The sequence below is a fragment of the Diorhabda sublineata genome, chromosome 11, assembly GCF_026230105.1.
Source record: "Diorhabda sublineata isolate icDioSubl1.1 chromosome 11, icDioSubl1.1, whole genome shotgun sequence".
NCBI lineage: Eukaryota > Metazoa > Arthropoda > Insecta > Coleoptera > Chrysomelidae > Diorhabda > Diorhabda sublineata.
The window spans coordinates 9,540,553-9,558,025 of NC_079484.1; the positions used below are offsets into that span (position 1 = coordinate 9,540,553).

General features: G+C 30.4%; 2 protein-coding genes across 5 annotated transcripts in view; one reads left to right on the forward strand and one right to left on the reverse strand.

Annotated features, from left to right (window-relative positions):
- Positions 1-103: 103 nt before the first annotated feature.
- Positions 104-6,770, forward strand: LOC130450261 (zinc finger protein OZF-like). 4 transcript variants are annotated; one of them, XM_056788561.1, is made up of 7 exons: positions 104-824; positions 1,024-1,181; positions 1,232-1,352; positions 3,487-3,630; positions 3,850-3,977; positions 4,380-4,683; positions 6,439-6,770. In XM_056788561.1, the coding sequence occupies exons 1-7, from the start codon at positions 822-824 to the stop codon at positions 6,751-6,753; spliced, it is 1,173 nt and encodes a 390-aa protein (XP_056644539.1). In that variant the 5' UTR covers positions 104-821; the 3' UTR covers positions 6,754-6,770. The 4 variants fall into 4 exon arrangements, with proteins under 4 accessions (XP_056644539.1, XP_056644538.1, XP_056644542.1 ...); XM_056788560.1 differs by having other exon boundaries at positions 750-951; XM_056788564.1 differs by lacking the exon at positions 4,380-4,683 and having other exon boundaries at positions 805-951.
- Positions 6,771-9,076: 2,306 nt separating this feature from the next.
- The window catches only part of LOC130450439 (homeobox protein rough-like), a 30,091-nt gene continuing 21,694 nt past the window's right edge, over positions 9,077-17,473 (reverse strand). The window contains exon 3 of the mRNA XM_056788814.1: positions 9,077-9,230. Coding sequence (XP_056644792.1) covers positions 9,077-9,230 — 154 coding nt within the window. The remainder of the gene's footprint in view (positions 9,231-17,473) is intronic.

Here is a 17,473-nt window from a genome sequence, read left to right on the forward strand (position 1 = left end):
TACCAAAACCTTTGCTACAACAATTAATGGGTGAAAAAACAAATTTTCTTATTTGGTTTTAAAGACATTTTGCTATAAAAGTTGAAGAGGAAACTAATAATGCAACCAAAGAAGTTGCATATGGCAACATGATATAATGAAGTAGAACTTACGAGGTTTTGAATATTATATGATAAAGAAAATCATAGTACTCCATTGACGGTATTGGTTCTGCTTGATGATTCATAATAATTGTGCTGTGTTTTTTGTTTTTTTATAATTTGATTGACTAAAGTGATAATTTGTGTTATTTGTTTGTGAAGTGGTGACAATATCATGTTTTACAATATGACATAAAGGATTGAAACATTTTAGAAGATAACTACTGGTCATAAATGAAATCGAATGAAGATCCTAATTATTTATGTGTTTATATATGTAAGATTTTGAGGAAACCGAACATAGGAAACACGATGCTGCCATTTAAACTATGTTAAATTTGTGTCAGCTACCTGCGCTGGTGAACAATTAAATTATGTTCCGATTTTCGCCATTCAAAAACGAATTTCCTTTTTTTTAATAAGTATTTTTTATTTACTGTTGTAAATTTGAAATTTTTAATAAAAAAAATTGTTTTTCACTACAACAGTAATAAAACGCAGATACACAGAAAGTCCGAAAAGGCTTACAACCCCCCCTCCCCCAGATAGCAGTAATTTGATCAGAACACTAATGTTATGAACTGTCGAAGTATTTGTCATCTGTATTACTCGTAAAAGTTAAACTGAGTAAATTATCCATCATCTATACGATAGAAAAAACGAAGACTTTTTTTGGTTATAATGGTTAGGAAATTAATTTTTGTTTATAAATATGAATAAATGTCGTTTTTGTTTATGCGATTTAAATAATCAATTACCAAATGTTTCCAGTGATTACCTTCGAAATAAAATAACAAAAATTGGTATAAAGGCATGTTCTGTGATTGTCAATAAGAGTAATATTAATATAATTTGAAACATAAATATATTATATTTTTTGCAGATATCTTCAAATATTCCTTTAGTGATATGTGATGGTTGTTTACTTTTTATTGAGAAAATCGATGAATTTTTGGAGACTGTTTACAAATCAGAAATAGTTTTAAGTAGTCTATATAACAGTACCACAAATGTTTCAAGCAGTTCGGATTTATCAAATAGGTAATTTAATTCCTTAATCTTGTAATTATATAGAAACATGTCTATTTTAGCAACAATGATATCAATTATACAGAAGAAATAAAAAATTCAAAAAATGGCATTACTAATAAAATATCTCAAGAGGTGGTTGAACATGATGAATCAATTTCAGAAACACGTGAAATTAAAGAGGTGAGTATAATTTCTATTAAAACTTGGTACATTTTAAAAATCTTTATTTTTTTGAAATATATTTTCCAATTCTGTGTACTAGCTTTTAATACTTTATTATGAGCAAGTTTAATATTTCTTAAATGTGTTTACATTTGGGATTACAATTTCTAATTTTTTTATACATACAGCTGCAATCAAGAATCTAATGGTTAATGTTTTTTTATTATTTGGACTTGTGTGTATTCATTTGCTAAATAATTCTAGTGAAATTAAGGTATATTGACAAGTATTCATTGAATCCTCCTCGAAAACTTTTTACTTTTAGATTGTGTTTGATTTGTGTGATTGTTCATTAATCTTATAAATAACTCATGATGGGAACCTTTTTATTATTTGAAGATGTGATTAGGACACCATTTATTCAATCTATAGAAGTTTGCTGATACTTGCTAAATTTGCTGTTTCTTTTCTTTTACAATTAAAATATTGGCTTTTCTTATGTCCATATGTAGATCTATGTATTTTACATAATCATATTGAGTAGGTAGCATGTTTCTGTCATAGTTACTCTTATGTTCCTTGAAATTTAGTTGTATTCATTTCTTATTGACTACTTTCTTGTGTAGTCTTGGATTTCGTTGTGTTGTTTCTGATGATCTTTTCCAGTTTCATTTTCGTACAAAAGTTTATACTGTATACCCATATATTTGACTAACATGATTATTGTCATTTTATCCTTGGTAAGTCTGCTATGCATTATGTATTATGTCACGAAGTACCTTTCATGCAACTGTGATTTATTATAAATTATTCTGGCTTGTTGTTGGTGCCATTAAATAATTGAAAAAAATTGTAACTATACTCAGCAAAGTTAAGTTACACTTTGTTATTTGACTCAAAGTTTTGTTGAAGGAACTTAAGGTTTTTTTCTGGCTTAGATTTCTACTTGAAATAGAATAAATTTTTTAAGATGATGATCATTTTAAGTGATACATAATGTTCATCAAATTCATAATCTTATCCCAAAAGAGTGTACTTCAATTATTATGTTGGAGAAAACTTTACACAAGTAAACTTAACATAAAGAATCTATGCAGCACAATAGTCGATTTTTAGTGAATTAAAAAGAAGTTGATTTAGATAGTTTGTATCTGAATTGTTAAACCTGCGACAGCTACAGATCAATTGGAATAAAAATTCTACCAATGCTCAAATATAATGCTCTCAATTGAGTTCAATTTATACCTATTTGGTGTCGATATATACCCAAGGTGTGTGTATGACGGGCCCAATAAAAACGACTATTTTCTTAACACTACTGTGAAAATATCATTCTTGATGATAGTCCTTGATAATAATATTAAGAGGTATATCATACAATTATTAATTTTTCAACAGTAATAGCATGTTTTACTCAAAACTCTTCAAATATCAATCTGAAAAATTTGACCGAGAAAAGCTTTATTAGTAAATTAATGTAAAACAAGTAATGTAATCGTAACCTTAAATATTGATTAATTTTTTCAATTTTGGATTTTTGTAACTACTAAAAATATCAATATTTTTATGGTTCAAAATATTTATTTTCAAAGGATATTCAGTACTCTACGAAGTAATTTATCGTTTTCTTCACGTTACACATGATTTTTTCCACTTGTTGGAAAAATTTATGATTTAAATGTTGAGAAAACTTTTTTTTGTTGGACCACTAATTTTTTTTCATAAAATCATAATATATCAACTATTATTTCACTTTTTAACGATTGCTTATCTACATAAATTCATTTTTAATGCATTTAAGTAACTCCAATATGAATAATATTTTCTGAGTATCGTTAAAAAATATAGTCGTTTTTGTTCGATCAGTCTAGTGTGTATAATGGCACATTGGCATGATAATTTTTGTGTTATATTACAAGAATCATTTAAAACTACCTTAAAGGAATTGAAATCCGGCCATCTAATAGCTTTGATCTCAATTCAATAGAGCCTTTTGGGATATAATTTATAGTCGATTAAGATTTCAAAATATACACTACGCTGTCAATACACATATACTTTCTATTTTTTTTTTTTCAATTTGTTCATTTTTCTATTAAAGGATCAAAGAGAAATCCAAATAACTTGAACAATATTTCTATTTCAATTGCAGAAGAATGTTTTCCAATGTATAAAAGAAAATCAGTTATATACATGTGAAATTTGTTCAGAGAAGTTTGATGATTTTTTCAATTATCAAGACCATCAAGAAACTCATAACGGACAATTTGTATTTCATTGTTCCAAATGTAACAAGGTAAAATCTGTAATTTGCAATAATTGAGGCAATGACAAAAAGATTATATTTAATATTATAAAATGTAAAAATCTGTTTGTATGCAAAATTTAATTTCTTTTAATACTATGTAGATATTTTGTCTTTCGTTGTATCTAATATCTCCTTATATAAAAGACCAATCAGAAATACAGAAGTTTAATACAGAACAAATTATTATTTAATATGTTTTCGTTTCAGGTATTTTCAAGTAGGAGTGAAATTGTTCAGCATGAAAATAATCACAAAGTCTCTTGTGTTATTTGTCGGACTGAAGTTTTGCCCAAAAGTTTGGATGCCCATATGATAAAACATACAGATATTTTTAAGTAAGCCATATATTGTGTAATTGAATTAAAATTCATTATATTTTATGTTTTATTGAAATTATACAGGGTATATCATTTATAATTGTAAATATTTCAACTGTTGATACCTAAATCATATATATATATATATATATATATATATATATATATATATATATATATATATATATATATATATATATATATATATATATATTAATAATAAATGTAGGTATTCTTTGTCACACTTTGATGGAAAGAATAGGTAACATTTTTTTAGAAAGTTGAACCAGCTATTAAATAGGTTAAAATTATAAATATTAATGTTGTCACGTTTAAATAATAAAAATTAATGTTGTCATTTTTAAATTAATATTTAAATTTAAATTAAATTAATACAAGCTTAGTACTTATTTTTCTTAGATGTAGCTCATGTGGCTCGAGACATTCATCACGAGCTGCTTTAGAAAATCACTTTAAAGCTCGACACGCTGGTCTTAAAGGATATATCTGTTATATGTGTGGAAAACAAAACAGTTGTCAAGCCTCTATGAATCGTCATCTTGCAACTCATCTTCAAATTCGACCGTTCAAGTGTAAAATGTGCAATTTTGCTACAAAATCTAAAACTATTTTGAGTGTACACGTATCTAGGAAACATTCAAATGAAAAATGTAATTGTGAAATATGTGGAAAATTATTTAAATCCAAGTTCAGCTTAAAACAGGTGAATATTTTAATTTATAAAGAGCTTTTAGTAACCTTGCATATCTGTTCAAATCATATTCCGTTCATTATATCTTCTACAGACTCAAACAACTTGAGTTACTCCTTTCGCTCCATCCCTATCTTCACTTATGGTCAGTATTAATTATAAATCAAAACAAGTTCCCCTTGAATTTTTCTATTCAAACCCAAAGTTTGACTGAAGCAAACTGATGATACATTAATTAACTGATTACATGATCAAAATAATCTTCATTCATTTTGGAATACCTCATCACACTGGAATACATCATCAACATTTACCCTCAGCCAAAAACTATTTAGCCCTACCCAAAGTATACCACTATATATTTTTTAAAAGATTAACAAAATTTATCACACCGCAATTCTTAATTAATTGGGTTAGTAAGTATTTTTTTATTATTGTTATACATTTATAAATATTTTTATATTGTACTTATTGACCATAATTTCAGTCCTAGACGATAAATATATAAGTATTTGAAAGCTGGGAATATATTAGAATTACACTTTGGTTTTTAATTTTACCACTTCAAAAATGCTCATAATCTAACTGACAAAGACTTCCTTCCAATTCTCACCATCCATTTATGTCGTTTGCTTTTGTTCTACCTCTTCCCATGTGAATCCTTGTTCTGTCAATATTTTTATTCAATTTATTTTGTCCAGGTCTACTTTCCTATAAACTAGGGCTGAAAGTTTCTTCACCAAAGTAAAACATTAAGTAGTGAATGGACATGTATTCGATTATTTAAGGAATCGTTATGGTTTTCTAGGTACTCTGTGCATTTTACGATGAGCAAATGGTTTAAAGCAATATAAACTGTGTTGTTGGAGAATTACCTAGTGGCAATAACCTTTCTCTGTGTGGGAGGTCTCATTAGATGTTGAGCCAATGTGTTGAGAGATATTTCTTCTTTAACTGACTTAATTTGGAGGAGGAGTGATAATGCTGTTGGGTACATACCAAGGAGCATTTATAATAATTCTGAGTATTTTCAATTGAAATCTTTCTAGAATTGCTATACTTGATGCTGGATGCAGGGCCCCATAGTTGAATACTATAACTTCAGATGGGTTTTAGTGTGACTTTTTATATTAGCAGCTTGTGGTCGATCGTTAGTTGGGATTTTCGACCCATTAACCAGTATAATTTGCTGAGTTTTAGAACCAATTGTTTTCTCTTGGTTAGTAAGTGGGTGCTTCAGGTTAGTCATTGCTTCAGATGAATTCTAAGGTATTTTGCACTTTCTTTTTGTTGCAGAAGATGCCCATTTAATATTACAGTTGGACAGGCTCCTTTCCATTGGGTGTAGGTAACATGCACATATTTATTTTCATTTACTTTTAGTCTTCAAGTTTTTAGCCACAAGGCTTCTTAGATGATATGGTTAAAATCTTTTAGATTTTCTTAATCCTAGAGTGTTCATGCAGTGATGTGTCTATCTAATCGTTGTTTATGTGACAACTCAGGTCACAGTAGGACTCTAGTACAAAAAGTAAAGTCGTTGCCTCCTTGTTAGTAAGGTTGTTTGCTTCTCATTGTACAATAAGGTTACTTTGTTAGCTAGTGCTTTTAGAATTTTATTAGACATCCACTCTAGCTTGGACATGGAGTCAATAGACTTCAGGGACTGCACAATATACTATTTCATTTATTAATGAAATCTTGATAGGCATCTAAATGTATCGACTGTACTTCATATTATGATCTCAAAATAATTTTATTTTTTAGCATAAGAAAAGGATACACTCTCCCAAAAAGTTTGTTTGCAAACAATGCGGAAAGTCTTTTAGCGAAAAATTCAATTGGAATCAACATATGATTAAAAAACATTCAAAAGAAAGAGTCTATGAATGTAGAGTATGTCATCAAGAATTTTTCACTTCTAATAATTTAAAAAATCATATGCATGTTCATAGAACCGGTTGTGTAAATTGTTTCAAATGTGGTAAAGTGTTTATATATAAAAAATATTTGGAAAAACATTTGATGAAATGTCAGGGTGTAAAAATCAAAACTGAAACTGTTAATGTTACTATTGTTTAATAAATGAATAATAAGAATAGGTATTTAGATAATTATTTATCCAATTTACTTAGAAGATATTGAAGATGATAACATGTTTTAATCTTGTGTATTGAGGAATGGTGCTTCTATCTTGGTGTTTGCGTTTATGTGAATAAATATGCTTGATAGTTGATTTCAAGTTAACAATTAGTCTGATCATTTGAAGAAATTATGACTTGCTCAAATTTCGGATGTTACTACCATGAAATTATTTTACTATTGTTTTTTGTGATATGATAACTCATTCATCTTGTTCGTGACCATTATTATAATACAAATAACGAGAGACGAAAGTAACCAATTTCACACAACTGTTAATGTTGTGAACAAGATTTTTCTTACAAAAACTGAGGAATTAGATTTATTTGTTATTAGTGGTATTAATTTTTGCAATTAGTTATAGTACGGCGATGGTGTAGACAAAAGATTTGATATGGATGTGGCAATTGTAGATGAAATGAAGTATGCCAAATTAAAAAACGTAATATCCTAGTTCATTATTGAAAATTTCAACAACTTACATTATACCAAAGTCTGAAATGTTGTTCAGAACGAAAATAATATTTGGGGTTTCCTTTTAAATTTACCCAGATGCTTTACAGTATATTTTTTACATTATTATATACTCAATAATAGATCCAGGTTATAGATGCTACTGGGTGCACAAGTTTCAGGAGGTGCAGATACCATACATAGCAGGCGATTTGTTTACATTGCTAGTAGTCTTTTTATTTATTTGTTTTGTTTCTTTATTTTCTAGAAACTTAAAGAACTTCGTTTTGGATATATAAACGAGTTTGTTTATTAGAGTTAGTTCAGTTTATAAAAAATTTGAATACATTATAGTTAGTTAAGTGTATTGTTTAGTGTGTAAATATATTAAGAATGTAAGAGACAGTGTTTATAAATTCATCCCGAATGGAAAGAGTCTAAATAAATGAGAAAAACATAACAAGTATATATATCTAGATACATTAATTTATAATAATGGATGCTATGACTAGTAATTGAAGTCTGAAGTACCATATTAGAAATATTATTCAGACTTTATATTTTATTTGCATAGATGTTCGCTTAGTTGTATTACTATATTATTGTCACATGAAACGTATAAAAAAAGTGGAAGAGAACAGGCTGTCTTATGTAAAAGCGTACACAAGAGGGTAAACTCTCTTACTGTAGGTGGAAGTGTGCAGTGAAGACATTCCTTGGTAACTGTTTCCACACGCTTGTACTTCTCCACAGAAAGGAGTCCCGACGTTCTAGGCGACTGCAGGCGAACTCTCTGTGTTCATGAGCTACGTTTGCCTGTCGAGTAGGTCTTGTAAATACCACTTTAGGTGGGATTATGCTGGACAGCTCGGAAGAACATCTACCGTGGTGGTATAGGTAAAACAGTGTTAGGTCAGCGACCTTTTTTCTATGTTCTAAGCTGTCCAAGTTTCTGGTAAACCCTATAAGGCGAATTTCTATATTGAATCGAGCATCCTCAGAGTATGCTTGGGAGCCGAGCTTCCAAATAATTCAAAGATGCACGAATCTGGGCCTTGTAGAGAATTGAGGATTAGATTCTGTTGCATCCTTTGTCGAAAATTGAGACGTTTTATACAAATGCGTAAATTAATATACATTTGACTATTTTTAAAAATATTTTTACTAGCAAATTTTTCATAGAGACAATTTCTTAATAGTTTTGCATGGAAATATTAAAAATTAACCTAAAAAACTCAGTTTGTTGAAATTTTTGTTAGCGTATTTTTAAAAAAAAAAAATTTTTGGAGTCTACTGATTTTGGTATTATTTATTTCTCTATATTTAGTCAGTCAGTCGAAAACGTTTGAGGTTTTCAAATATTTTCTTAAAACTTTTATTTAATTCCACGTTTCTCGAAATATTCTTTTTTCAGAGCTCTCAATAGAATCAATCATTTCCCATGTAAGTATTTATTGAAAAGATGCGCGTCATGTCGACGAAAAATTTGTCCCCTTAATTGATGCGCTTTTTTGGACATAACGTTAGGACTCCTTGTGTCTATACTTCGTGGTTGTCCTTGTCTCTATCCTTCATACTGATAGCGAAAAAAACTATTTTTAATAAAATATTTCTATCGAAAAAATGAATGGTAATGATATGAAAAAAAAAAAAGACAAATAAATTACAAATATTATAATTAATGCGAACAAATACATTTTTTAATTTTTGTAAATGAATAATGTACTACATTATAATACAATAGAGAAGTATTATTTACATAAGTTTTTTCTATTTACACAATTTGTACAGTTAATTTATCAGATTTTTATTATGGATCATTTTGAATATTTATTTCGTCTTCGTACTGCAGACTATTGGTGCGAGGTACATTATATTGGTTTTGTAATAATGGGGATGCATGATAGCATGGACTGTCCGCGCATATAGGACATATACTTGTAGGAAGCACACCCAGCAATTTTCTGCAATGAAAATAAATATCAACATTATACTTGAAAAGAACATCAAAATCATGTACAACATATCAAGTTATGGCATTGATTTATCCAAATGTGTCATATCAGGATATATAATTTATTTTCTGTGGAATAATCCAGTAGAGTTCCAAGATTAATTTACTAGTGCATTCCTAGCAGTGGCGGATTTATTGCCGCATCTTTTACCGTCTCTGCTATATTCTGAACTTCGGTACCTGAGTTAACAATAGGGTACTTGCATGGTTTGAGAAAAAAAAACAGTTTTGCATAGTTTGTATACAATTTTTATTATAATTTTTTTATTTAATTCTTTGATCAATATTTATAGAAAAAATAATTATTGAAAATATAAAAAATTTTCTAGGTAGTTTAAACATTTCAGTAAGGTATAAAATAAACATTGCACATATGATACAAAGTAAATAGGACAGTTATTTTCTCGGTTATTATTAAACTTTGATTAATCTGAAAAATGGTATATGAATCCTGTTTTGTGTCAGAATGTAAATATATATATATATATATATATATATATATATATATATATATATATATATATATATATATATATATATATCCCCTTTTATAGCGTTATACGCCTTTGGGTTCCTAATCTCCAGGCCTGTCTATCTTGCCAGTCGTCGACTGCTAGGTTCCTTTCGGACATTGCTCTAGTGATTCCTTGTAGCCATGTTCTAGGTGGTCTTCCCCTCTTTCTTTTTTCTGTGGGGGTCCATTCTAATATTATTCTTGGTAGTCGTTCTCTTCCCATTCTCTTAACGTGTCCGTACCAAATCAACTGTTTCTTTTCTATATCTTCTACTAAAGTTCTTTCTACTTTCAATTGTCTTCTTATTTCCTCGTTTCTTATATGTTCCGTTCTAGATATTCTTGCTGCTCTCCTCCAGAAATCCATTTCCACTGCATTTAAGTTATTTTTTTGCTTTTCTGTAAGTTGCCAAACCTCGGAGCTATATGTAATTATTGGTTGTAAAATGGCGTTGTATATTCTCTTTTTTGTTTCTGGTCTAATATTCTTTTGCCACAGCACTGAGTTCAGGGCTCTTATTACTTTTCTTCCTTTGGTTATTCTGTCCCTAATTGTTTCCTCGTTTCGTCCTGTTGTTGTTAGTTTTACACCTAGGTATATGCATTCCTTACAGTTTTTAATTATTTTTCCCTCTAGATCCAAATTCCCAGGTGAATCTTCTGATCCTATACATATGTATTGTGTCTTCTCCGTGCTAACCTGTAGACCCCATTTTTGGTATTCTTCTATAAGTTTTCTAGACATGTACTCCAGATCTTCTTTTTCCTGTGCTACCACTACCTGGTCATCGGCATAGTGCAGTGTATACAAGGTGCTCTGCCCAATAGTTAGTCCCATTCCTTTACATTTTTTTTTCCAAACTCTTAGGGCTTCATCTATGTATATGTTGAACAGAGTTGGGGATAAACAACACCCTTGTCGCAAGCCTTTGGTTGTTTTGAAGCCGTCTGTCACCTTGTTACCTATTTTTATTTTTGCTGTTGTGTCTCTGTATAGTTCTTTTATAGCCTTTATTAAAGTGGTATTTATGCTCGTTCTTTCCAGAACCTCCCATAATTTTGAGACAGGTACTGTGTCATACGCTTTCTTCAAGTCTACCAATAGTAGGTGCACTTCTTGTGATCTTACGGTTTTCTTTTCGATTATTTGTGATAGACAGAAAATACTATCTATCGTCGATCGACCTGCTCTGAAGCCGTTTTGTTCCTCGGATTCGTATGGGTGATATTCTTCACAAATGATCTCCTTTATTATTTTTCCGTATAACCTACTGAGCGTACTAGTCACTGTAATGCCCCTATAATTATTGCAGTCTTCCTTATTTCCTTTCTTGTATATGGACGTGATCCATCCTTCTTTCCACGTTTGCGGTATTGGTTCTCCATTTAGATGTCTATTGATAGTTTCTGTTAGGATATTAAACAGCCTATTTGTTCCTGCTTTTATTAATTCTGCAGGTATTCCCTCTGGACCAGGAGCGCGCCCATTTTTAAGTAGTGTTATAGCTTTCTTTGTTTTTTCTACGTTGATTTTTATTGGTTCACCTGTAATCCGTATGTCTTCAGCCGGCATGTTACTATATTCAGATCTCTGTTCTCTGAGTAATGAGCGGTAATAGTCTTGCCATTTATTTGGTGATATGGTGCCTATTGGGATATTTTCTTTTCTGCCAGATCTAACATTATCTATAAATCTCCACGATTCCCTGGATTGGCGTCCTCCTAAATAGGTATCCAATTCCTTGCATTTATTTTCCCAGCTGAGGTTTTTGGCCTCTATCGCAGCGGTTTTAAATTTTGATACAGCTTCACTATATTGTTCCTTATGTTCTGCTTTTTTAGTGCTTAGCCAGGTATGATACAATCGTTGTTTTTGTTCTTTTAAATTTTGCAGTTGTTCAGTCCACCAATAATTTCGTGTTCTCTTTTTCATTTCTTTATATCCTAAGGCTTCTTTGGCTGCTTTGTGTATGCTGTCAATTACTACTTTGGTAAGATTGTCTGTTGGTTCTTGTTCGTACTCCTGTGGGAGGTTTTGGTCCAGTCTTTGTTGGTATAATAATTTTGTGCTCTCGTTCATAAGGCTTTCTATATTATAGTTTGGTATATCTATATCTGTTAAATCTTTACTGTTTTGCAGTTGATTCTTTTGTTTGTTGTCTTTGATTATTGGCATTATTAACTTAGCTTTTATCAGATGATGGTCACTTCCACATTCTGCGGATCGATATACTCTGACATTGTGCACTTTTATCTTCGTTTTTTGTTTCATTATAAGATAGTCGATTATTGATCTTAGATTTCTAGTTATTTGCGTCCATGTATATGTGTGTATTTCCTTATGTTTAAAATACCCATTCATTATTCTTAGTAAGTTATGTTGACAGACATCTATCAACCTGGAGCCATTATCATTCCTGGTATTTTCACCGTAGGGCCCTATTATCTCATGCTTCGTTTCTTTGCCAGTTCTAGCATTTAGGTCTCCCAGTATTATGATTTCTCGATCGTTACCTGTCTGAGATATTAGCTCATTTAGCGTTTCATAATACTTTTCTTTTTCATCTACCCGTGCGTCTTCATTAGGTCCATAAGTAGCAATTATTGTTATTTTGCAGCCTTTTAAATTGACATTAACTTTTATTGTTCTATCGCTTATTGCTTCCCAGCTGGAGACGTTCTTCTTATACTTCTCATGTATAAGGAGCGATATACCCCTTTTTGCATGTTCTTCTTTGTTAACGCCGCTGTATATGTGGATATATTCCCCGAGTGTTTGTGTACCTTGTCCTTTTTTCTTTGTTTCAGAGAGAGCAATAAAGTCCAGTTTATGTTTTTTAATTTCTTGTAAAATGTCATCTACCTTCGTTCTAATTGTATTGTATTCTAATTGTATGTAATGTAAAAATACCACGACTTAAACACCTGATAAAGTTTTTATGATGCCAAGAAATTCGAATAAACTACAACAAAAATTGTTTGAAAGTGTTAATCCTTTTGACGATTCTGTGAGATGTAATTATCTTTGTCGCCAGGAACATTTTAATGTAAAGTGTGATTCTAATTTAACTTATTTTAATATTTTATAGTAATTAAGTTTATTATAATTTTAATTTTTAACATGATTATATACTAATATAATAACTTAACCTATAAAAGGTTTATTTACTTTATTCTTATATATAGAAAAATATTTTATTTATACGTAACTAATAAATAAAAACTGTATTATAACAGCACACGCTACGTTGCCAAAATATACACATTTTTTACGATTTTGCCACAACTAAAGGCAACATTGTATTTAAATTTTATACCAATATGTTTTTGACGCTGATATATCCAATGAATTTGTTTTTATGTCTGATTCTCATAGAGGGCGCTAGCTATACGGTTAGTACCAAGTAGTATTGAACACAACTTTTTCAATATTAAATTTATTAATCAAAATTTCGATTCAACTTATGAAAAGTGACGTATTTCTCATAGCTAACTTAATTTCAAAACCACATTATTGCTCACGGCACTTTGTCCACACCACATACATTTATATGGAGAATCAATAAAAATCAACGATAACTTAGTTCACTTAAACTTTAAATAGTTGAAACAACTGTCAGATTATAGAAGTTTTTTAAATTCTTAAGGTAGTTTTCATTCGTGGTTTGATAAAATTCGCAATTTCCATTAAATATTATTTTAGTAGAATATAATTATTCCAAATTAAAATAAATAATACGGATATTGACAGTAGTGACGATTTTGATAATACTCCGCCAGAGATATCGAAAAAAGTAGCAAAAGTAATTTGTTGCCGGAAATTCCGAGAAAGAAAAATATGAATTAGCATACGAGAAATTTATAGAATGGAGAAGAAATACAAATATAAAATCTTTTTCGGAAACTGTACTTTTGGTATACTTTGAAGACTTCAAGAATATTCAATGTTGCGAAGTATAAAAAAACATTGATTATATCCACGTATCTATAAGAACTTACGTTCATTTTTAAAAAGAAAGTCCGACAATCAAGTCCCCAAAAAATCACACATATTGACAGCAGACCAATTGCAGAGATTTTTAAAGGAAGCTGCAGAAGAGGAATATTTACTAATAAAGGTGAATTTATTTAAAAAGAACTATTTTTAGAATTTAGTATTTAGTTGCACTGGAAAAAAAACTATCAAAATAAGAAAAAAAAATTGTGTGTGTCAGCTCCGACGCACGACTGGAGTTACTCCTTAAGTTCGATAGTCTAACCAGCCGCAAAAAGAGTTTATTTAAGTTAAAAAAGATTGATACTGTATAAAAGGGTAAATTTGTTAATTACTGAAAATAATATACATATATAAATATATATTTATTCAATTTATTCATTTCATATACATTTATTATAACTAATCGACGAAATATTTTACATTAAACTTTTTACAATAGTCAATTTCAGATGTGCAACCACGTGTTTGTTAGATGTTCCGGCAATATCATCTACAACTCTTTCTGCCATAGTTATTTGAAAATACTTTCAGTTCACTTTAGCGGAACACAATGATAAAAATTAAAACTTCACAATAACAATATTAATTGTTGATATTTATAATAAAAACAGCAATATAAGTATGTCGACACTGACAAATTAGAAAGTTGCGCACCAAAAACGTAACGATAGATTTTACTCCTTCATTTTTCTCATACCGGGCCCCTTATATATGCAAATCGATTCTTAAGGAGTAAACTCCAAAAAAACGTATTAATTACAAAAGATGTGTTTGATAAGTAGATAAAAAATGTTATTAAATGTTTAAAAGTAACAAAGTAACTTTAATCAGACACGTCGTCATGTAATTCTGGAACGTCATACTGTCCCCTCTTTGTTACCAATTTGGGTTCATTGATTTTCTTCACCACCATATCGTCTGTGTACCAGATTTCATCCTTTTTCTGTGGCTACTTCCAAAATTTGTTACCATTTGTCATGGTACACATTAAAAAGGATTTTTTGTCAATGGCGACTTGTAGTTAACATAAACTGGGGCGATATCTCCTGCTGCATTGCCGCAAACCATGATAGAAGTACATGCTTTTGTCATCTACTAAGTTTGCCTCATCATAGTTCCAAATGTTACTAGCAGGTACGTTTTTCAGTCCACTGTCCAGGTGGTCGCAAAAAGCATTAACCATATTTGCATCTATGGCAACCCGCGCATTTTTTATATTTTTAGTAATACTGTGTGACAGTACTGTTTGATGTCGCTTAATAAAGCTTTTAACCCAGTCAGCCCCTGGTAAATTATCTTTGAATATGGGGACTTTTTTGCCCACTTTGTTAAGTTATGATACATCTTATTCCAAAAGGTGTCAAACTGACAAGCAGTGTTTCAAGATTCCCGAAATTTTGATCAAAAAGATTCAATACTTTGCAAATTCCTACTATTTAAGGTCATTTGGGACTCATCTGGCAATCCTACAAAGCCCGTTAGACAAAATTACTTTTCAAATACATCAGAACCATAACATCACATTCTTTTATAGTTTTAACTACTAAATCTAATATAATAAAAACATATTGTAGCTCTGAACAGCGTTTAATTTTTTCTCAACACAACAAAGTTTGCACGCTTCAGTGATTTTGATAGAAATTAGCCTGACACTTGACAAGCCATACACAAAAAGACACTCAAGTGAATGCAGACTTTGACACGTTGCCATAGAATATATATATATATATATATATATATATATATATATATATATATATATATATATATATATATATTTGTAGGCAGGGTTAAATTGCGTTCACAATGTGTAATTTGGAAGCCATGATATTATATGCCAGAAAGTGTCACCAAATTATCCCGTAGTCATAAAGTCACACCCGCTTACGGTACGTAAGCACGTGAACGTGATAAGTTTTGAGGTTAGATTGCTAGTCGACGACGCAGCAACCGAAACGCACAGGTGTAGAAGTGCGAGGGAGGCGTGGGCGGAGGGAGCCGGATTATTGGACGTGCCGATTTATTGAGGTGCCGGATTAGTGAAATTACACTGTATTGTGATTGGGAAAATTAAATACTGTAAAGTACAAGATACCATAAAGTGCCATTTTACGGACTCAAATTGGTACTGTAAAATCGACTTTACAGTACAGTATGAAAAAATACTACTTGGTAAGAACCGTGTAACTAGCGCCCTCTATGAGAGTCAGACATAAAAATAAATTCATTGGATGTATCAGCTTCCAAAACATATTCGTATAAAATTTCAATACAATGTTGCTATTAGTAGCGGAAAAGTGGATAGAAATTAATATTGACAAGTTTAAATTGAAGGGTAGGGATTTTCACATATGAAAACCGACATTACTTATGAGACACCTATGTATAAAAGTTGACACACTCCATCGATAGCTACAGCTCCGATATTCAGGTGATTCATTTTATCGTAATGAATAAACAATTAACTGTACAAACATAAGTTATCAAATGAAAACCCTTCAAAGAATATGATTTTCTAAGGTTGCTCTACAAAGAAATTTACATCAACGTATTTAAATGATCATTCAATCGCATACTCAATCAAATAAATCTCCACATAGATTATTTCAATGAACTCTTAAAAAAACTTCACCCCAACTTTTTATCCACCTCGTTTGATATATCCGAGTTTATTTGTATTTCCAAGTACCCTACTAATAGTAAGTATAATAGGGTATTAATATTATGCCGTTTTTGCATGATAGTTTACATTAAGAATAACAATTAGGACAGTTTGAGGGGCATCGAGATGTGAAAGTATTTTGTTGAAACAGGTGTTTCTGAACGATACAACAAAGATGTTTATCTTATTGTGAAATATCATGGGAGTTAGGACCTAATTAGTGTGAAAGGGACTTTTTATTATCAAAAACGCGAACCAAAATTCACACGTAACTATTTTAATATTTCGAAAAATATTTACAAGTAAAAATTTCTAATTCGATTGGTGTGGAGCGGTGTGGAACAGCAAAATGGAATAAATTCATCAACCCTTACAATACCAGATTTTACTTGGTGGGATGCGAGGAGCGCACAGGCACATTTTGAAAACATACTATCTGTGTCGAATCCGAAAGATCGTTCGACGAGCGCACAAGAAAATTTGATTTGCCGAAGTGGGACCTAGAGATGGACAAACATACCAATTTTTGAATAATTATCATTAAGACAAAACGAAAAACCATCAGCAACATCCAAGATTTTCCAAAATGAGCAAATGTTCAATATTATATAAAATATTGAACAAAAATTGATAGAAAAAATTATTTTTTCTAAGAATGAGTGCATTTTTGGTATTAGGTTAAAAATAATAAAAAAAGTTGCGTATGGTTAGGTTAGGTTAGGTTAGGAAGGTTAGGGATTGAAGATAGCGTCTTTATACCTGCAAATGTGCGTTCGATGTACCCTCCTATATGTAAATTATGACTTTAAAGTAGAAAAACATTCTACCCCAAAAATTTGGAATGTAGGGGCATTTTCGAGGGTGGGACATATATGTCCCACCGGTGTTTTTAAACAAACAAACAAACACTGGTGTTGAAAAGACGATATAAAATACAGTGAAAAGTTTTGTTTACTAGTACAAAAAAATATATATTAGATGACACCCTTTTACAATATTTATGATACAACTTTATACGTA